Source organism: Ochotona princeps, chromosome 13 (genome assembly GCF_030435755.1).
Source record: "Ochotona princeps isolate mOchPri1 chromosome 13, mOchPri1.hap1, whole genome shotgun sequence".
Classification (NCBI taxonomy): Eukaryota; Metazoa; Chordata; class Mammalia; order Lagomorpha; family Ochotonidae; genus Ochotona; species Ochotona princeps.
The window spans coordinates 33,369,763-33,392,667 of record NC_080844.1 but is presented as its reverse complement, the minus strand read 5'-3'; the positions used below and the strand labels follow the sequence as shown (position 1 = coordinate 33,392,667).

The 22,905-nt window shown below is 46.1% G+C and overlaps 1 protein-coding gene across 5 annotated transcripts in view; it reads left to right on the top strand.

Moving 5' to 3' along the window:
* The window catches only part of ASCC1 (activating signal cointegrator 1 complex subunit 1), a 98,448-nt gene extending 75,545 nt beyond the window's left edge, over positions 1 to 22,903 (top strand). For 2 of the 5 annotated variants that reach the window (XM_058671742.1, XM_058671738.1), the window contains exon 10: positions 14,534 to 14,821. In XM_058671742.1, the coding sequence (XP_058527725.1) occupies positions 14,534 to 14,650 (117 nt within the window). In that variant the 3' untranslated portion in view covers positions 14,651 to 14,821. The other 3 variants (XM_058671739.1, XM_058671740.1, XM_058671741.1) reach the window with 3 other exon arrangements.
* The last annotated feature ends 2 nt before the right edge of the window (positions 22,904 to 22,905 follow it).

Genomic DNA, 22,905 nt, shown 5'->3' with positions numbered 1-22,905 from the left:
AGCTGCGGGGCTAAAGCTGGGAGGTGGGAACTCAATCTAGGTCTCCCATCTGAGTGACAGGAACCCAGTCTCTTAAGCCATCACTGCTGCCTTCCAGGGTGTATAGTTCAGGGTGACTCCAGCAGCAAGCTGGAGTCAGAAGCCAGAGTTGGGCTTTGAACCCCAGAACTGCACTATTTGGTGAGACCAAATACCCACCCTGGTGGCTGTTGTTATCATGGGGAACCTTCGTGTCTAGGGGTCCATTGACATTATTTTGGATGTAGTTCACTGATGAAATAAGTTGGGTTATGGCTCACTTTGAGTCCTTTGTTTATTATAGTAAAAACTTAAGACTTAACCATTTTAAGCATTGTTACATGTGCAGATCTGGCATGAAGTACATTCATCTTGTTGTTTAGTCATCAGCACCATTCATCATCTACACACCTGTTCCATCTCCTCAGATGACATAAGGAACATCAAACTCACTAGTAACTCCCCACTCCCCTTTGCCTAGCCCCTGATAATCAGCATTCTTTCTGTCTCGGTGGCTTTGATTCTTCTTGGTACCTCCCAGAAGTAGAATTGTACATGTATCTTTTCATGCCTGGCTTATGTCAGTGTGATGTGCAAGGGTCATCTATGTTGTAGCATGTGGCAGAATTTCACTTCTTAATAAAGCTGAATAATATGCCACTGTGAGTTTATGCTCCATGGTGTTTTCAGCTACAGCAAAATCAAACTAGGAGCAGAATCAAATCTGGTGCCAGAGATAATGATAGGACTTGATGGAACTGAAACAGCCTTCTGTTTGGAGACCAGACTGAGTGAAACTTTGTGGCTTTGTGGGAACAGAGTCTGAGTGTCACTCCCAGCGTTAGAGGACATCAACTGAAAGAGGAACAGAGTGAAGGGCACTGAGCCAGGAAGCTGTGATCCAAGCCATGAGGCAGCTTTAGAATCAATGCTCAAACATGAACGTTCTTACGACAAGTTCAAGTCCACTGAGAAAGCACTCAGGGGCTAAACCAACTAGAACTCCAGAGTTGACTTTCTCTTGGTTGTAGGTTAGAACATGGACACTTGTTTTTTCTGCGGTGTGCGTGGCACTGGCGACTTTTTCTCTCTTCTAAGCCTTTTGCCTGTGTGACCTTTGGCCCACATCTTTGCCGTGACAGGAATGATAGAAAAATAAGGTGTGTCAGGATCTGTCAAACTACAGTGACACTGCTGCAGCACATTTCCTACAGCTCTGACAGGACACGCAGTTTCTTGTTTTGTGGTCTAATGAGACGACTTAGTTGAAAATAACATTTTGATAATATGCAGCAGGCTCCCTGCTCCAAGGAGCGAGTCTACACCCAGCCGTTGTTTAGACAGCTGTTACTTGAATGCGTGGATCCATTTCCCAGGGACTCCTGATTGGCCCTGTGACTTCTGGAAGCCCCGTGTTGAAGAAGTAGACAGAGTACAGAGGCTCCTGGTCTCATTTTGTTATCGCTAACCTTGTTCTTTTTCTGATGGCCTTGTCTTGCCCTTATGTCTGGCCTCTCTAACACCCTAGGTCATAAAATCTTCCCTGTCATTGTCCCCCTTAACCCTGCAAGGGTCCTTTCTGTTGATTTGTGTTCCTCCTGAGTAAGAAAAGGATCAATTGGGTCCCCGCGCGATAGCGTAGTGGCTAAAGTCCTTGCCTTGCATGCCCAGGATCCCATATGGGCGCCAGTTCTTATCCTGGCAGCTCCACTTCCCATCCAGCTCCCTGCTTGTGGCCTGAGAAAGCAGTGGAGGACGGCCCAAGGCCTTGGGACCCTGCACCTGGGTGGGAGACCTGGAGAAAGTTCATGGCTTCGGATTGGCTCAGCTCCAGCCGTTGCTGCTGCTTGGGGAGTGAATCATCATATGGAAGATCTTCCTCTCTGTCTTTCCTCCTCTCTGTGTATCTGACTTTCCAATAAAAATAAATGAATCTTTAAAAAAAAAAAGAATCAAATGCTTTATCTTCTGTTGCTTTTATGGGACCATGAATAATACTCAAGGGTAGATCACATTTTAGGAGAGAACTTATCTGTAGAAAACATCACCTGGATGAGTTCTGTAAGGGCACCAGCCTTTAGTGTTAGGGGCCAGAGGTTTTGTCTAAGCACCACCGGCAGCCATAAGGCAGTTTTGCACTGGTGGAGCTGCAACATTTAGGCCCCCAGGTGGGAGAAAATTTGCAGCAGCAGACACTGGTCACTCCCCGCACTCCCAGTGCCGACTCCCCTGGGTGAGGGCCAGCCCCACAGCTGTGTCAGCTCAGCACAACTTCTCTCCCCCAGCTCCTGCCTAACCCTGTTTAATATTTTTTGCTGCTTTTCAGAATTGAAAGGCTCTGCAGGGAGGGGAAGTCTCTTGACATTTTGACTGTCAAGGCACTCAGCAGGACTGCCTGGCATCCTGTTTGTGTATAGTGATTTTACTTCGCCCTCTAATGGGTCATGTGACCTGAGCAGCACATCAGCAGTGAGGCTCTGGCAGAGCATCTGAAAGTGCAATCCTGACTGTCTGGAAGAAGTTGTAAGCTTTTGCTCCCCAAGCCTAGCTGGCTGGCTTCGGCAGGGCACCTTCCTAGGTCAGGTGTCAGCACTCCTCATGCTCACTGCTGCCAAGAATGGCAGATGTGCTGGTGATCTTGAGTGGAGTGGCTGAGGGAACTTCTCATCCCCTTCTGTGTGAGATTGCCATCCCTGTTTATGGAGATGGAGAATCAGGCTCTGAGGCCCCACCAGCCTATGGGCAATATTTTCATGGACATGTGCAAGGCACTGCGCTCCCGGCTTGACAGATGGCCATTTGTACACTGATTTACAGCTATCATGTTGCTTCCAGTACCCGGCGGGGAGGATGATAGGAAGGAAGGAATCACTCCTCCCACAGTCAGCCTTGACCTTGCTCCGGGAATATGAGATGTCCCAGGCCTTCTGGAAGTACCTGATATTCCACTCCGCCCCCCGACCCCCGTGCTTTTATTGGCTATTACTAGCTGTTATTATTGACTCTCAAACTGGTCTCTGCAGTTTGAGGTTTCAGATTAGAAGTGGCGCTTTGGGCACTGTCAGGACTGTATTTGGAGATGACTGTGGGAAGGCAAGTGTCTGCCAGACACATTGTCTTTTATTCTGAAGTAAGTGTTCCATTTTGGTCTTTGTGAGACCAGATAGTGACTGTAGAAGACTACAAACTATTGCTAGTTCCTCACAATCCTCCTTGTTTCTGTTAAGGCGTCTCTACATTTTGGTTCCTGTAATGATGTGTTGGAAGCTGTAGTCAGTGAGTAGCAGAGCTCAATATTCCACTTAGACTTTATACTACAGTATCCCATCCTTGTATTGTCTCCATTTGCAGATGCAGAAATTCTGTAGCCATCAACAGAAAAGCACTGACATCTAGTTTACCCTACGAATCTTTTTGCTCATTCTGTTCACTTGAAAAGACATTTCTGTTTTTCATTTTCCATATAAAGAGATGTGTGTTTGTGTGTGTGTACAGGCTTTGCTTACCACAGGGCAAATAGGGTCAATGATGTTCTTTTGTGAAGATGTTTAGCAATAGTCTGTTTGATCACAGCCCGTGTGAGTCTTTCTAAGTAGAGGGAAGGTTTTTTTTTTTTTTAATTTTTTTGTTTTTTTCTAATTTGATTTTTTATTATATTTTTGACAATCTTTACTTAGTTAATTAGGGTAAAAAGGTTTAAGAACTATAGGGAAGTGGTTAAGACTATTATTTCCATATTGTTTCCTTCATGTATCTGAGGTAAAGGGGGATACTGAGGGAAAAGCCCCACCCAGTTTCTCACCTTCCCCAAGTCCCGGATGTGGGGCATGCTCTGAGATACTTGCTCAAGTGGTCTTGATAGTTCACCAGTTATGAGTCACTGCCAGTCTCACCACTCCAAGCATGATGAGGTCGTTGAAGAATCCACTGATTGACATAGACCATCATAGAGTCTCCATTTGCCCAGTATTTTGCTGCCAACATATAGCTGAGGTGGTTGACTGACTTGTTCTTTCTTCTGTCTTTTCTTGGCTAGGGTTCTGAGTCCGCCATTTCGGTTGGGGAGATCCCCAAAGAAACTTTGAGGTATTCCCAGACCAGATTCTTGTGTGTTCTAGCAAGCACAGGGTCCGGCATAGTCCATTGCCCCAATCAGCTGGTGGTTGCAATTGCTGGGTTGGTTCTGTTTTCAGCCCTGACTTCCACTGGAACCAGTGGGTGTTGCAGTCCAGTCTGGTTCTGCCCAGCACATACTCGGCCCTCATGTAAACCAGTGGGAGCTGCAGCCTAGTCAGAGCGACCCACAATAACCCCACCAGGCCCACCCCCTATCCTGGTTTGCCAGTATGTGCAGCAGACTAGTCCAGTCTGTCCCACATGAGGGAAGGATTTTTGCTCCCTAGGTATGCTGGAACCATCTTGTCTCTTTTTTTGCTTCTTCGTGCCCCCAGCACTTGGCTGTCTTCAGAAATAATCCTGCACATGGCCAGAAGCCTGAAACCACATGGTACCTTGGGGAGCGGGGGGGAAAGAAAAGCAAACCAAAATGCAGCATCTTTTTTTTTTTTTTTTAGGTTGAGGAATTTTAACAAACTGAATTGAAGCAAAGCTTAATTGTGGAGCAGGAGTAAGGTTATTTGTGCTTCCTCATCTACGTAGGATTAAGTAAGCAGCATGGCACTATGAAGAGCCTTGGTGTTTTTCCGACTGCCTTGTATTTTCTGTCTGGTGCTCAAATCTTGCTGTTTACTACCTTAGGTCTTAGTAACCCTAGACCTCCAGGCCCCTTCTGAAGAGGGGTGCTTCAGAAACACTGTAAGACAAAGGCTGTTGTCCATTTTGCTGTTTTTCCAGTAAGGATCTGCAAAGGACTGTGATGACAGTGTTTCATATTATTTGTTCCTCATTCTTAACTACAAAATAAGTGGACACTTTCTTCTCTGATCTCAGTGCACAGCTCCAGGACGGGACCTTGTCCCCACTCAGTGGTCTCTGGAACAGAGAGGCACATGCACGCTGTGCTTTCCATCACAGCAATTTTTGAAAGGTTAATGAGCTGGGCTTTGTAAGACACTTTTAGATCCTCAGATGAAAGGTGTTATTTAAGCACAGCATGGCTTCCTACTGGGAGTGCCCTCCCAAGGAGCACAGTGCCTGTCAGGCTGCCTTCCATTCGTCCTCCTGACATCCCTGGCAGGGAGGGAGGAAGTTAAGCATCATCATTAAGTACAAAATACTGTCACTTTTATCTGTAAACGGGGTAATTGTGATGAAACAGATGATGGGGGGAAAAAAAACACAGGGAAAACTTCAAAGTAGCATGCATTTGCCATTCCTGTTCACTCTCCTTTGGGTTTGGAAAGCCCAACTGCACACATGACAACTAGAGGAAGTGTCCTTCCTTGGGGAGGATGGGCCTAGGACCTGCTGTAAGTGCTTGCATCTACCGAGCCACTCGTTTTTACTTTCATCCGTACCAGATTATATCTAAAGGCTAACTCAGCTTGTGACGACCACGAATGACTACACTGCATTGAACTTTTGTATTTTGTATTCTGAGCATTTTTTTTTTTTTTTTGGATGTTAAAAGCAAATTTCCTCTTACTGTGAGTGGTATGGAGACAGCAGATACTTATGCTGAGGCCACTCAGCATAAGAACTAGGTTTCCTTAAAAGGGATGTCTTTGAGGAGGGTGTCTCCTGCTTTTTCTAAGATTGAAGGAAGAGAGTAAACCTGTTTGGTAAGCCACTCCTGCAGGGGTCCCATGCAGTGCTGATGCTGTGCTGGGCTCCGCTCAGTCATTCATTTGAGTTTATAGCAGGAGAGTGCAAGCACAACAGACTTATTCTCTGCCTTCCCCTCACCTCTGGCTGAGATGTGCAGTGTCATTTTTGCAGCCTCATTGCCTTAAGTGTTATTTTGGGTCTTCAGTGGTTCTCTCACAGTACATGAAAGGAAGAAGTAGAATGCAGGGATAACTGACCATGGCTGGCCTTCAGCCTCGCCATTTGTCATGTTCAGTATAGAGCACATGCTATCCAAACCAATGTATAACTATGTGTTCCCCCCGCGAAACAAATAGTGCAAACTCAGATGAGCAGGGCAGGTGTTGGTGAGGCTCCCTGTCACTGTGACCTGTCAGGGGAGCTTTGAGCCCAACCCTTTCCTACCATTGGTTCTCTTTGCTCCCGGTGCTTGCTGATAGGAAGCGTTGGTTTCATTTTCTAAAGATATTATGAGTACCCATGAAAAGAGAGCAGCTGTGTGCACTGTAGTTCTCTCCTGCCCTACTTAGGTTTTCATTCCTCCTTAAATCATCCAAGTCGGTACTATTTAGCCACTAGCAATACCCTAAATATTGACAGTCTTAAATTTTCCTTTTATTTCCTTATCAGATGTTTGTTGTTTTGTCTAGTTGTTCATTGTCATGTTCTTTTAGAGCCAGCTTTTAAAAAATACCAGCTTCCGTAACAACAGGGCTCTATGGGTGTGCCAGAGAAAAATGTTTTCAAAAGGAAAACTGTGTGGGTTTCAAAATCCCTAAGGGAATTATTATAAAACAACAGTAAGAGGAAAAAAATATCTCTCCAAGGTTATAGTACCTTGACTAGATTTCTTTTGATTTAAATTTTTCTTGTTAGGCCTATTATTTTCTGAACAATGGAACATTTTGCTCTTCGTGAACTATTGTAGGTTAGAAAGAACAACTGACTTTCTTTTTCTTAAAGATTTATTTATTTGAAAGGCAGAGTGATAGAGATAGATCTTTCATCCACTTGTTCACTCCCCAAATGCCCGCCACAGGCAGAGATGGGCTAGACCAGGAAATCTATCCTTGTCTCCCAAGTGGATGCGAAGAACCCAAGGGCTTAGGCCATCATCTCCTGCCTCCCAGACACATTAGCAGAAAGCTGGATGAGACGCGATCCCAGGCTCTGCTCTATGGGACATGGGTATGCCAAGCAGAAGTTTTCAGCCTATTGCACTGTAACATTCACCTTGTTTCTCTATTTCCAAATGTGTCATTTAAGCTTTTTTGCCTCTTCTTACTATTTACATACCTAATTAAGTGGAGTCATTTAATTGATTTTTACTTATTTTCATCCAGAATTCAATTAAAATTCTTCCTGTGAGCTGGTGCGGTCTGATTCTTAAAGCAGGTCCAGGGGTAGAGGTGACAGTGGGGGTAGAGGTGACAGTGAGGGCAGGGATGAGCAGAGAGAGCGAGCACACGCTCACGTCCTTGTTTGGGAGTTGTCTGTGTCAACACTCCCCAGTGTAGTTCTCAGGGACCACGTTGGAAGGGGAGCTTTCCTCAGTAAGGAACAGTGAAGTAATGGGCGCAGGTTCCACAGGGTTAGGCTGCCCTGTGCAAATCTCATTGGAGGGGAAAAGTTTCTTTTCTTAGTCATCCCCAGCTTCATGGCGAGGTGCCTGTGAAAAAGGGCAGAGAAAAACAGATGAGTTTTATCTGATATGAGGGCCTTCAGAAATGAAGACCCAGGGAGGCAGTGTGGCATAGCAAATGAAGCCATTCTTTGGGATGATCTATCCTATATTGGAATGCTTGTTCAAGTCCTGACTGCTCCATACAAGCTTGCTGCTAATATGCTGGGGGGCAGTGGATCATGGCTCAAATACTTAATTCTCTACCACCCACTTGGCAGACTTTGAAGGAGTTCCTGGATCCTGGCTTTAGTTTGATCTAGCCCTGCCTGCTCTGGGCCTTTGTGGAGTGAACCACCAAATGAAAGATCTCTCTCTGTCTCTCCTCTTCTCTCTACCATTCTATCTTTCAAATAAGTAAATAAATCTTTAAAAAGAAAGAAATGAAGAACCAAAGAAACAGAGAAATATAATTTTACACTTGTATTTAATGAAGAGTGGCCAGCCATAGGAAAATATGATTAGAGGGAAACGGGGTGTCATTTAATAGTTAAAAATGGGGAATTTCAGTAAAGAGCCTTGCTCCTCCCTGTGTCAAGTTACAGATATTTAAGTCCACTGAAGTAAACTGGTAAGAGAGCAGGAGCAGACAAAATGAACAAGGCAGGCCTACTGCCAGACACGTACAAAGACCACCTGTGATGTCTACAGTAGTAGTGTTCTAGGAAAAGAGAGTCTTTTCCTGTGTGGTCAACCAGGCAAGAGATGGGTGCAACCCAAGTCTGCCTCCCTGATCGGGGCCTGGGAAGTGTCATGAAGTCAGGGACATAGACACATTGACAGGGGAAATTCTGACTGGTGGGACCCGCACAGGGGAGCGCGTACAGGTTGGTATGAGGAAACGTTTGGCCAGCAGATGCTGGGCATCCACAAGCTGCCTACCTGGCGTGCTTCTGCCCAGTCTCTGATGTTGGGTTCTGTGGGTATGGGGGGCACCACTCAGTCTCACTTATCATCTTTAGGCTGCATTCCTTTGTGAACATGTGCAGCTCAGCTGGGGTGGTCAGCCTTTGTGTGGTTGACGCTGGTTTAGGTCAGCATGGTAATGAAGTCTGTAAAAACACATTAGAAATAGTGGTTTTATGGCAGGTCCCTGTTGTTAGAGAACAGGGTGGGGAGGTTTTCAGGGAAGGAATGGGAAATGTGGCAGGGAGCTTCTGAGTTTACTGAGTGTCAGGAGGAAACCTAGGGCCACATACCAGGTTTTACCCACTTTCCTGTAGTCCTTGACCCTTTGTGCCCTAATCAGCTATGTAGAGATGATCAAAATAAGATAATTAACAACAACAAAAAGAAAAGGTGGGGCACAGACCAATTTCCAAAGCTTACGTTTTTACTAATGGAGTCAAACAAAATGTGAAACTCACAGAAGAGCCAAGTGGTTGAAGGTTAAATACCATGTTCACAAAAGGAAAGAGAAGTGGAAAGTGTGGGGAATTGCAGAAGAGAAGTCAGTGAATTGGTTGGGTAGGGGGAGGGTGTGCTTTGGGAGAAGGACAGTGGGAAGTGAGGGAGCCTTGTGTCTGCTGTTTTCTCACATGCCATGGGGCCATGTTGTCTGAAACTCCGTCAGTGTCTCTGCACTTTCAGTCCCTTTACTGACATATTCCAGGCCACAGGCTCTGCTATAAAGTGGGGATTAACTGTAGGATGGTTGGTGGGGATATGCAGATGCAGTCCCCCTAGTCACAAAGCCTAACTCAATTCATTCTCCTCCAAAGTGGCTTTCCTGGATACCCCAGTCCCTGGCATCCACTGTGTCCTTACCTCCTGATGCACTTAGCAGTGGCTTGTTCTTGTCACACTTAACCTTTGCTGTATGTACTGTTCTGCTGTAACATTTTCAGGAAGATAGAACATTATTGTGCTGAAAGTGCCCAGGTGACAAGCTCAGCCATATTCCAGAGGAGGAGCTGAAGCCAACATGGGTCTATGTGTTTCTGACTAATCAACCTGAGAGACAAAGTGATTCTCTGGTTCATTGCTCAGATACACAGTGACTGAGTGTGGGCCAGGCGGGGTTGAAGCCAGGAGCTGGGAACTCAACCTCGGTCTTAGTGGCAAGAAAGTTGCTTGAGGTGACACTGCTGCCTCTCAGGCTCTGCATTAGGAAGAAGCTGCAGACAGGAGCCCAAGCTAAATATTGAACCCATGCGTATTGGTACAAGACACGAGTTATCTTAACTGACATCAACCACTAGGCTAAACATGGACAACAGAATTGAGACTTTCTTTAATAAGACTTTTGAGACAGTACATGAAATTTCCATCACTAACTACAGATTCTTTCTTGACAACTAGTTAAAATTCAGATCTGCCCTCTCACCTCCCCATCCCCTTGATTAGAGGTAAATTTCAGTAAGTCCATTCCAAGGTTTCCTATTCAGGGATTCCTTTAATTCCTTTAAGTTGGACCTTAAATCCCATCAAGAATGGTGCACATTATGTGCACAGATGTCTACAACTCCAGTTTCAGTGAGCCTTTCACCTGGAAGATAACCTGTTTGCCATATGCAGTCTGCTAGGGACTGTTGCAGCACCTGGTAGCATTCAGTTCCTCCCTCCACAGGACTTACATTATATGGAGTCACTAAAAATAACTGCTACAACTAAAGGAATGGCTAAGACTAAGGATGTAACAATGACTAAACAATAGCAATGAGAAATTGCTGCCAAATCACCATAAACACTCAGAGGGAATGAGAGCACAGCAACGGAAAAGGCACAAGTGAAGATGCCCACAGACCAGGGATTTCTGCATACCAAATCCATACGCTGCAGCACTGCATGAAAGAGGAAGAAAGTGTTTGAAGGTAAAATGAATGTAAGATTATGGAGAACAGAAAGATCTTTTTTTTTTGAAGATTTATTTATTTTTATTACTAAGTCAAATATACAGAGAGGAGAGACAGAGAGGAAGATCTTCCGTCCGATGATTCACTTCCCAAGTGAGCGCAATGGCCGGTACTGCGCTAATCTGAAGCCGGAAACCAGGAACATCTTCCGGGTCTCCCACACAGGTGCAGGGTCCTAATGCTCTGGGCCGTCCTCAGCTGTTTTTCCAGACCACAAGTGGGGAACTGGATGGGAAGTGGAGCTGCCGGGATTAGAACCGGGGCCCATATGGGATCCCGGCATGTTCAAGGCAAGGACTTTAGCTGCTAGGCCACGCCACCGGGCCAGAGAACAGAAAGATCTTAAGAATATTGTAAGACATACATAATTTTCAGTAGTGTGCTGCAAGGTCCTTTTGTTTGTTCATCTTACTGGATACCCCTCATGGTGTGGGTGCAGTGAGTGGTGCTTTGTATCCGCTGTCACAGAGCTCCCCTCTGCTGCCTTGTAGATGTTTTCCCCCTCCCATTTCTGCATTCTTTGCAAAGCCTGCCCTTCCATTGGTGAAGCATGAGCATTTATGTTCATTCTCCTACTCTAAGTTTTGTGATTATTCCATTGAAATCATGTCGCAGCTAACTTCATTATCGTCATATTTACTATTTCCTTTAAGCCCAAAGCAAGAGACCCTAGCAAAACCTGCCATCTGGAGATCAGATATTTAAGGCACAGTGCAGGCATCGGTCAGTCACTTTCAGCCCTTCACTGTGGCATTTCTGTCAGCTGGAAACAGGAGCCAAGAGGAGTTTAAATACAGGCTGCTAGTCCTTAAAAAGTGATGTGTTAAATATATTGTAAGGGGCCTGACGCAATAGACTAGCAGCTAAAGTCCTCTCCTTGCCTGCACCGGGATCCCATATGGGCACCAGTTCTAATTCCAGCAGCCCTGCTTCCCATCCAGCTCCCTACTTGTGGCCTGGGAAAGCAGTTGAGGACGGCCCAGAGCATTGGGATCCTGCACCTGCTTGGGAGACCCAGAAGAGGCTCCTTACTCCTGGCTTCGGATTGGCTCAGCTCTGGCAGTTGCGGCTGCTTTGGGAGTCAGACGGAAGATCTTCCTCTCTGTCCCTTCTCCTCTCTATATACCTGACTTTGCAATAACAGTAACTAAATCTTAAAAATATATAATGAGAATCCTTTTAGTTTTCTTTTGTCTAGTCTTTTATTGCCTCTTTGGTTATGTTTTTTCCATACCAAAAAGGCTTCTGTCTCCCAAGCTATGAAGCTGTCATTTTCATTGGCATGGCTTTAATTTCAAATTCATGTTTAGTTAAGGTAAGCACATAACCATTTTATTTTATTTATTTTTTATTTTGACAATCTTTACATAGTTAATTAGGGTAAAAAGGTTCAAGGACTATAGGGAAGTGGGTAAGACTATTATTTCCATATTGTTTCCTTCATGTATCTGAGGTAAAGGGGGATACTGAGGGAAAAGCCCCACCCAGTTTCTCACCTTCCCCAAGTCCCGGATGTGGGGCATGCTCTGAGATACTTGCTCAAGTGGTCTTGATAGTTCACCAGTTATGAGTCACTGCCAGTCTCACCACTCCAAGCATGATGAGGTCGTTGAAGAATCCACTGATTGACATAGACCATCATAGAGTCTCCATTTGCCCAGTATTTTGCTGCCAACATATAGCTGAGGTGGTTGACTGACTTGTTCTTTCTTCTGTCTTTTCTTGGCTAGGGTTCTGAGTCCGCCATTTTGGTTGGGGAGATCCCCAAAGAAACTTTGAGGTATTCCCAGACCAGATTCTTGTGTGTTCTAGCAAGCACAGGGTCCGGCATAGTCCATTGCCCCAATCAGCTGGTGGTTGCAATTGCTGGGTTGGTTCTGTTTTCAGCCCTGACTTCCACTGGAACCAGTGGGTGTTTGCAGTCCAGTCTGGTTCTGCCCAGCACATACTCGGCCCTCACATAAACCAGTGGGAGCTGCAGCCTAGTCAGAGCGACCCACAATAATCCCACCAGGCCCACCCCCTATCCTGGTTTGCCAGTATGTGCAGCAGACTAGTCCAGTCTGTCCCACATCCCATTTGGCTCTTGTACATGTCGATGGGTATTGAAGCTTAGTTCCATCTAACCAGCTCAACTATCCAGCCCTCACGGATGTTGTTGAGTTCCTCTCTGTCTAGCCACCCCAGCCCCCATCCTAGTTTTCGTGCCCTCCCGTGGGAGTAGTAACCCAAGAGGGAAGAGCCCACTATTTCCCTCCCAGGTCTCTCTCACTCCCGGGTTAGCACATAACCATTTTAAACAGGATTTCTTTACACAGAAGGGAGCCCATGGTGGGAATAGGCCTCCAAAGCCAGAAGAGAAGTTAATTGTAAAAAAATCAATGCAGCAAGAGCTGATCACCTTTCTGAAAGACAAGACAATGCAGCACACAACCTCAAAATAGATTTTTGGAGTCACGTTGATGTCATGTTGAAGAATCAATATTTACTGGGCTTTATAAAGTTAGCCTTTAATGAACTTCAGAAATTTTGCCAGACCATTAACTGCAGGAAGAGGAAAAGCAACTGCAGCTGAAATCCATGGGCATGGAGGCTTTTCTAAAAGCAGTGAAGAGACAGCCACTTGCCAGTGTGCAGAGGCCCAGCCTTTGGTCACTCAAGCATTAGTGGATGCCTGTGTTGCAAGGTGTGCTTGGGATCTCACTGACATGCTTTCATGGAGGGCAGTTGTTGCATTTCTTCTACTGGGAGAAAGTAAGCCCTTTATTCTTTGTTAACTCCTCACCCAAACAGTGTAGCTTCATTCTTCTGGGATGAGTCCTGATATCATTTTAACTTCTGCCTTGGCAGCTTGCTAATCACAGGGTCAGGAGCATTGCATTGTTGGGTTCTTCGTCCCTCTGACCCACCAGACAGCTTCTCCACAACGGACAGTTGTGCTCAAGAGCAGTCACTTTAGAACGCTGGCTTGAATCCCAGTCTCATGTGAGCTATTGGATAAATACTATCATTTACACTTACTTATTCAGTCATCCAGCGCAAGTGTTTCTCTGCTGATTTTGTGTGCAAATGTGTTTGGTGTGGCTCGTTTGAATTGTCTGAGTCATTTGTGGGTCAGCAACCTCCTCTTCTATTCATTTTAGGCAGTGCTCCTAATTAATGTTGTCAGCTAGGTAGAGAAGTGTGTTTTATCCTGGCTGTAACCATACAAAAGATACTAATGGGGGCCCGGCAAAGTAGCCCAGCGGCTAAAGTCCTCATCTCACACACGCCAGGATCCTATATGGGCACCACTTCTAATCCTGGTAACCCTGCTTCCCATGCGGCTCCCTGCTGTGGCCTGGAAAAACAGTTAAGAATGGCCCAAAGCCTTGGGACCCTGCACCTACGTGGGAGACCCAGAAGAGGCTCCAGGCTCCTGGCTTTGGATCGGCACAGCTCCAGCCATTGCGACCACTTGGGGAGTGAATCATAAAACAGAGGATCTTCTTCTCTGTCTCTCCTCCTCTCTGTATATCTGACTTTCCAAGATAAATAAAACAAATGTTTAAAAAAAAAAAAGGTGCTAATGGAACCTCCATGATCCATAACTAAATGTCAAAAGCTGCCGTGTCAGTCCCTGTGAGGGGAGGTTTGTAACAAGTTCTTGGTCATATCTCCCAGGAGCTGGGTTTTGGGTTTCAGTTTCTAGACTCCTTTCTCTGGTAGTGTGCTCAGGGGAAGCTTTAGAATTCATCAGAGGTAAGAGCTGGCCATTCTATCCTCACTCCCACCCTTGCACCTTCTCTGCAGAGCCTTGGACAGAGTAAATGCTGAAGCTCTGGGCTGGTGTCCTGGCATCACATATGGGCGCTGGTTCCAATCCTGGGGCTGCTGTGCTTCCAGTTCAGCTCCTGGCTAATGTGCCTGGGAGAGCAGCGGAGGGTGGTCCAAGGCCTTGGGCCTCTGTACCCATGTGGGAGACCTGGAAGAAGCTCCTGGCTTCAGACTGGTCCATTCCTGGCCATTTGGCTATTTGGGGAGTGAAACAGTACATGGAAGATCTCTCCTGACTCTCTCTCTGTGTCCTTGTCTATCTAACTTTTCCTTTCAAATCAGAAGAAATAAATCTTTAATAAAATACTAAAAAGCACAAGCAGGAGAAATTCATTGATGTGTGAGTATTTTTGTCATCTTGAGGTATTCACTCTGAGTTTTCACTCTTCCTTTTTAGTTGTTTGAGAACTTCTACTTTGGGTCCCTACGGCTCAATTCCATTCACATTTCTCAGAGGTTCACAGTAGACAGCTTCGGAAACTACGCCTCCTGTGGACAGATCGACTTCTCCTGAGGTGGGTCTCAGAGAGCACCAGAAGCCGAACATCCTCATGAGGTGCTGAAGATCATGTCCGCCCTCTACACCAAGGAGATATGCAACAATGTGAAGAGTGACTTTCCCGGTGCTTCCTGGGGACTCCCCAATGAGCAAAGTAGCAGGCAGCGTGGTAGGGGCACAGGGGCAGCTTGTAGTCCCGGCCTGGTCTGTGTTTCAGGTTCCCCCTGTGCATGTGGTAGAATACACATAAAATGTCCAATCTTCACCGTCTATAAAAACATGCTTCCTTGTTATTTACACAGACACATCATGTTGTGTACACATCCACACTGGCACCTGTATTGCCATTTCATTTGTAAAACTACAGCTCTGTCCATAGCATAGCGACTCCCCATCTGGTGCCTTCGCCAGCAACAGCCCACACCCTTCCCTCCGTGTCTGTGACCTACTCTGTTGCAGGCAGTGAACGCCACCTTTGTGGTTTGTGTACCACATCTTGTTGAACTCCTCACCCACCCCATGGGCTCTCAGCCAATAATGCCGAGCTGACCAGAACCCTGGTTTCACTTCCTCTACCACCGAGAATTTGATCTTTAGCAAGGTAGCTGTGATAGTTTCTACCTTTTTTTTTAAACTTTCTTTCATCTTTTTCTTCTCAAGTTGGATCCTTTAAAACAATACTTGTTGATTGTCTATCCATCGCCCTTCAGCGTGCCCAGGTGGAGTGGAGGTGTTGTAGTTGTCTGAGTGCAGCAGCCAGCCACAAAGCTGTGCATGCTCCACTTGCAGACCCACAGAGTAGCCTCCTACCCCACCCAGTCCTTCGGGGGGTTCTGTGGGGGCCTTGAGGGGGAGCTGCAATCTCACTACTCCCTCTGGGTCCCCAGTTTTCTCTTTCTCTCATTTCTCAGTGCTATCTTGGTTTTAGCTTCCTCTCCTTAGGTCTTCTCTGAACGCTGCCTGCCAGGCTGGCTATATTGAGAGCACTGGGTCTCACACAGAGATTAGGTTGTCAGTGGGGCTGTGCTGACAGCTTACACAGCCATGAATTTACAAGATGGCTGAGTTTTTCTCTCAGAATGACCAGTTTTCATAGCCCACACCACCCAATGTGTTGGAGAAGGGTGTGAGCACCACTTACCAGTGGGCATGGCTGTATCATTACACCCGGAACTTGTAGGGGTTGGGGGTTGGTGACTACAAAGAAAGTCCACCTCCTTCTGTTGGTGGTCAGGGTTTTTTTGTTTGTTTGTGCTTTTTTAGGTTTATTTATTTTTACTGGAAAGGCAGATATATACAGAGAGGAGGAGATGCAAAGAGAAAGATCTTTCATACGCTGGTTCGCTCCCCAAGTGGCTGCAATGGCCAAAGCTAAGCTGATCCGAAGCCAGGAGCCAAGAACCTCCTCCAGGTCTCCCATGCAAGTGCAGGGTCCCAAGGCTTCGGGCTGTCCTTGACTGCTTTCCCAGGCCACAAGCAGGGAGCTGGATGGGAAGTGGAACATCTGGGACACAAACTGATGCCCATATGGGATCCCAGTGACGCATGCAAGGTGAGGACTTTAGCACTAGGCTGTCACACTGGGCCCTGTTTAGGTTTTTTTGAGCTGAGGTTCTGCCTGAGCCCACTTTGTCGAGTAGCTGTGAAGCCCACAGTGGAGTACAGGGCCCCATCCCACCGTGGTGCTGCCTCTTCCCATGGCTCCTTTCTTCTTTTAGGTGTCAGAGATTTATGGCTTATGTTTGTAGGAACTTAAAAGTTTTGTCTTTAGAAAATGTTAATAATGGAATTGGAAATTCTGTTATTTACAATTCAGAACTTAGCATTTCCTGTACATTTAAGCAAATATCATATCCTGAATTAATTTTTCAAGTTCTTTGCCTCTGGGGCTGCCATTGTGGTGTAGTAGGTTAAGCTGCCACCAATAATGCCGACATTCCATATGGACGCCACTTCACGTCCTGGTTGCTCTGCTCTGGATTCAGCTTCCTGCTAATGGCTTGGGAAAAGCAGCAGAAGATGGGCCAAGTATTTGGGCCCCTTATCCCACGTGGGAGACCGGAAGAAGCTCCTGGCTTTGGCCCTGGCCGTTGTGGCCATTTGGAAAAGTAAACCAGCAGATGGAAGGTCTATCTGCCTGTCCCTCTCTCTCCCTCTCTCAGTGTAACTCTGAGTTTCAAATAAATATTTTCTTTTAATTAACTTGCCCTTTTCACCCTTATTTCCTACTGAGTGTGAAGTGGACTTTCCCAGAGGCTACATGACGTGGTGACATCACCGTTTTACCTGTGCTTTAGAAGTTTATATATTGGCAATATTAGAAAAATTAGGGGAAAATTAAGATTTTTGTGTTTTGTTTTTCTAGTACACAGAATTTTGGGGTAGTATAGCTGTAAAAGAAGTCCATGTACAATTTTAGCTGTTGGTGTAGAATGGAAAATAGTGGTAGCTTTGATTCAGAACTTTTAGAATAAAGCATCATAAGCAGAAAGCTCATAATTTGGTAGAACCCAAATAATTGTTTTAAAATTTATTCTCCAGGTCTGGCCTGTTGGTTCAGCTGGCTAATCCTCCACCTCCAAGCGCTAGCTTCCCATATGGGCTCTAGTTCATGGCCTGACTGCTTCAGTTCTGTTCCAGCTCCCTGCTTATGGCCTGGAAAAGCAGCAAAGGTTGGCCCCAGACCTTAGGACCCTGTACTCATGTGGGAGACCTGGAGTAAGCTCCTGGCTCCTGGCTTTAGATCAACTCAACTCCAGCTGTTGCAGCCATTTGGGGAATGAACCAACAAATGGAAGATCTTTCTCTCTGTCTTTCATTCTCTTTGTAAATCTACATTTCCAATAAAAATAAATCTTTTTTTTTTTTAAATTTATTCTCATTTTATCTGAAGGAAGCAGAGAGATAAAGGGAGAGAGACAGAGGTCTTTGTCCACTGATTCACTTCCTAGATGCCTATACCTGCAGAACTGACCAAACCAAAGCCAGGAGCCTAGAACTCATTCCAGGACTCCCATGTGGATAACAGGGGCCCAAAAAGTTGTCAGGAAGCTGGGTCAGAAAACAGAGTAGCCAGGACTCAAACCAGACATGCCAGTATGGGATGTGGTACGTGAAGCTGCATGTTAGCTACTGTGACAAATGCCCGCCCCAGAAGCAGGCTTTTACTCTCCCAGTTAAGGCACCCACTCACCATATCAGGGTGCCTGAGTTCAATACCTGGCTCTACTCCTGACTTCAGCTTCCTGCTAACGCACAGCCCAGCAGGCATCAGTGATGGCTTAGCTAACCAGTTCCAGCTTCTCATGTGGGGGGCATGGATTGAGTCCTGGATCCTGGCTTTGATCCCAGCCAGAGGTTGTCATAGGCATATGAGGAGGGTGATGAGGGGTCTTTGTAAATTTCTGTTTCTGTTTCACTAAGATACTATTTGCATTTTCAACACTCACTCTCTCTCTCAAGTGTTTGATGTATTTTGTAGAGGCTAGGTGACCTGGCATCATCACTCTGTGATAATAGTATATGTGCTTGTGTATTTCTGACTTCTGGAATTTTGTGAGTAGGTGATTTGGGGTATATGGATGTTTGTTTTCAGAGATAAATCTAAGTACTTGTTTTGTACCCTTACCAGCTGTTTTAATTTGTACCTGCTGTTTTTGGAACTGAATAGTGTCCCTTACACCCTTCAAGTTCCTGTGTTGAAGCTGACCCCACTGGCTCAGAGATGTGGCTAGATTTGAAGGAGGGGCCTCTAAAGAGGGGATCCCATTAAAGTGAGCTATTAGGGTGGGCCCTAACCTGTTAATGACTGATGTCCCTGTGAGACGAAGTTCACACACAATGATACAGGACTAGGGTTCACCAGGAGGAGAGACCATATGAAAACAGCACTAAGGTGGCCTTCTGAGAGCCAAGGCGAGAAGACTCCAGAAAAACCAACCCTGCCAACACTTTGATCCTGGACTTGCAGTCTGTGGAGTATGGAAACAAATTCCTTTGTTGAAACCAGGCAGGCTGCAGTGCTGTGTTACAGTGGCCCAGGCAGGCCATTGGCGTCTCGGTCCAGGCAAGAGCTGCCGTGAACACCCACCTAAGCCCAACGTGAAAAGAGACATGCGCAGAGTGGGACAGAAGCACACATTCGCTGAGGTGGAGGGAGAGAGAAATCCACTTTTTACAAAATACTAGTATGATATGGGTACATTATTAAACTTTAAGATAATTTTATAAGATTCTTTAGTATCATGAGAAAAAAATACCTATCCCTATCTATCCCTACCTGATTCACATAAACAAACGTTTCTTAGGGTTTGCAGTTCTTGCTGGTGCTACGGGCTTTCTTGGGGTTTGTAATTGTTGCTGGTGCTAAAGGATCCAGAGAGTAGGCAGTTTAACTGCTGTACTGTCTTCCTTCCATGCAGGACCATGTTGCATATGATCTACCATCATGAGTTTCACCTACCCTGCAGCAGGGGATGCACCATACTGAGTGTCAGTAGAGAGTGACATGGCTGTTGTGAATGTCTGCAGCAACAGAGCAGTCTAGGTATCGTTTAACAGACACATTTGTGGCTACATGTGATGTTTTGAAGCATGTATACATTGTACAAAGTTCAGTCAGGGTAAATGTATCATTCAAACATTTAGCAGTTCTTTATGGTAAAGACATTCAAAAATCCTATTCATTTATTTGTTTTAAGAGAGATAATACAGTGCATGAGACCGAGACAGATCTTCATTTGCTATTTCACTCCCCAAATGGCTGAGGCCAGGAGCCAGGAACTTCGCTGGGTGTCAGGGATCCAGGCACTCGAGACATCATCTCTCACAGGTGCGTTAGTTGGGAGCTGGGTCAGAAGTGGAGCAGCTGGGACTCATCCAGATCTGAAATATGGAATGTCATTATTATAAGTGGTAATTTAACATGCTTGCCACAATACCAGCTGTACTGTTACACCTTTAACTTCTGTAGATATCTCCACCCTTTTTTTATTTTAAGGTTTATTTTCATTGGAAAGGCAGACTGGTTCACTCCTCAAATGGCCACAATAGCCAGAGCTAGGCCTATCTGAAGCCAGGAGCTTTTTAAGATCCTTTTTATTAAAAAAAAAAAAAAAAAAGACTCCACATGAGTCAAGTCCTACAGTTCCTGTCTTTCTGTGTTCGACTTATTTCACTTAACAGACTTCCAGTTCTATCCATGTTATTACAAGTGACAAAAGTTCATCTTTTTTTTTTTAAATGATTGAGTAGTAGTCCATTGTATCTGTAAATGCCACTTTTTTGATGCTGTTAGATTGTCTATTATCAAAAAAGTGAAGACAAGTCACACAAGTGACAGGGGACTAATATCTAGGATATCTAGATATCTAATATCTAGGATCTACAAAGAGCTCCAGAAACCCAAGGATAGTGAAAAAATAAACCCTGTAGCAAAATGGGCAAAGGAAATGAACAGACGTTTCTCAAAAGAACAGATACAAATAGCTAATAAACATATGAAAAAATGCTCAGGCTCTCTAGCCATCAGAGAGATACAAATGAAAACCACCTTGAGGTACCACCTAACTCCTGTGAGACTGGCCTACATTCAGAATTCGAAAAACAACACATGCTGGCGTGGATGTGGGGAAAAAGGTACCCTCCTTCACTGCTGGTGGGAGTGTAGGCTAGTACAATCATTGTGGAAATCCATATGGAGAGTGCTTGGAAAATTGCAAATAAACCTGCCATATGACCCAGCAATCCCGCTCTTAGGAATATACCCAACAGAAGTGAAATCTGCATACGAGAAGGGGATCTTTTTTTAAGATTTATTTATTTTTCTTGAAAAGTCAGATATACAGTGAGGAGGAGAGACAGTCCTTTTCTTTGTCTTTATAAACTGTAATTGTCCATTTTCAGCATTTGTAGGTCTGCTATCTATAAATTGGGATTCTGCCCTGGAAGTCCTCTCCCTGTTGGCTTAGCAGGTCATGCCTGTTGTTCATGTGCTCTCCACACTGGGTTAGTATTGCTGGAGTCCACTGGTGCTCACAGGGCCAGTCCAGCTTGCGGCACAGTTGTCGCCTTATGGATGGCCTTTTGTTTCCCTTTAAATTTTACTTACTGATTTAAGATTTATTTTTATTGGAAAGTAATATTTATAGAGATAAGGAGAGACAGAGACAGAGATCCTCTATCCACTGGTTCACTGCCTGAGTGATCGCAACGATCCAAAGCCAGGAGCCTCCTCTGGGTCTCCCACGTGGGTGCAGGGTCCCAAGGCTTTGGGCTGTCCTCAACTGCTTTCCCAGGCCAGAAGCAGGGACACAAACTAGCACCTATATGACATATGAGATCCCGGCACATGCAAGGCAAAGACTCCAGCTCCTAGGCTACTGCGCCAGGCCCACTTACTGATTTTTGAAAGGCAGAATGGCACAGAGCTCTTCTGTCCGCTGGTTCATTATCCAGATGCCTGCAACATTGGGGCCAATCCAGGGTTGAAGTCGGGAATGAGAAACTCTAGCCAGGCGTTCCATGTGGGTGACTGTGACCCAAGTGCTGGGTCAAAAACCCGATGGGAAGCCAAGGGAGGGATGTGCTCTTAGGCACTCCAAGATGGGACATGGATGCTACAGTACCCACTCACGTTGATAGATGTCTCATCAAGAAAGAAAAACTAGCTTTTTTTTTTTTAAAGTATCCACTATGCCCAAGCACTTAGATTGTGATTCTGCGTGAGTTTCACAGCAATCTTAGCAGATAGGTATTCATGTATTAATCACTAGAAAGTAGGTTAACCTTGCCCAAGCACCCAGCCAGGAAGTGGTTGTTCCATTTCCCCCAGTCTGTATCCCCAGCTCTGCTCCTCCACTGTCCACTGCCACCGCCAGGGCCTCCCTGCTGCACCGCTACAGAATGCAACTGCAGAGGAAACCAGAAAACACGCAAAGGGAGTTTTGTTTTTTGCTTCCCACCCTTCTCCCCCCACCCCAACCTTTGAGGCTTTGGAAGTTCCCAGGCATGGCAGGCACTGTGAGCCTCATAACCTGTGGGTTGTTTTCTTTCCTACCGATTAGGATCTTGTTTCTCATTGCCTTTGATTCTTTCAAGATCACAGCCGCCAAGTCTTTTTTTTTTTTTTTTTAAATAAAAATACAATCTAGGGCTTGGGTCCCAAATTTTGCCTGTTTTGTCCTGCGGGGGAGTCTTTTTTCCTCTTGGGTTTGTAAGGTACACTCCATTTCTGCAGGGAAGCTGGGACTGTGCCCAGCTTGCAGCCTTCCCAGCTGGAAGGCCAACCCATTTCCACAGGGTCACTGTTGTCACAAAAAACTAAACAACCTCAAACAAAAGCATCCTTGCCCCCTCCACCCTCTTCTGCGCATCAGGGGTGGGGTGGGGGTGAGGATGGGGTTGGGGCAGTGTGGGGGAGGGGAGAAGGAAGCTCCTGAATATCCACCTGAAGTCAAACACTGGCAGAAGGGCCCTTTCCAGGTGGGTGGCCTCAAGGCAACTGAAATGGTCAGACTCTGGCCTTTTGCAGTGGCCCTAGCAGGAGCTAACAGGGGATGACAGTACCCCAACAGCTGCAGGGGAGCAGGCTGCCTCCTCTAAGCCTTTCTCCATGCCCAGGGCTTGCCCTGGAAAGAGCATGCAGTGGCGTGAGCAACACCGACTTTTGTTTCTCAGGGAAGCCCTCCAATACAGAGCCGTCAGGGGAGCCAGCTGTCAGGGCTGCGACGCAGGCCCCTCGGGGTAGGAGGTGGTGGGGAGAAAATGAGTGTCCATGGCCTGGCTGGTGTCCGTATTTTGCTGTCTTCTCCCGTCTCATTTATCTCCGGGGGTAGGGGTGAGGGTGGGGTGTGTGTGACCGACACTACAGGAGCCCGGTAGAATTCCGTTGCCTGGGTGCGCGCTGCGCTGCGGCTGGCGTTTGGCGTTCTGATCCAGCGCTTTGAAATCTGCCCCCTCTTTTTTTTTTCCTAAGCCAGGTATGATGATGTCAAACGTGATGCTGATGCTACAGTTACAGACTCAGCCCCTGCTGGCGCAGCCTCTCTGATTCCTCCTCCCTCCCTCCCTCCCTCCCTCCCTCTTTCCGCGCCCAGAGCTGGGCGCTCTCAGACAAGTGCATCTCCTAACCAGGTCACATTTCAGCCGCGACCCACTCCCCGCCCGTTGCCGGAGTCAGACCGCAGAAGGAGCAGAGGGTGGCAGTGTCTGCCTCACTGGCAGCTGGGCAACGAGTAGGGAAGCCATTGAAACACCGCAGGACACCAGAC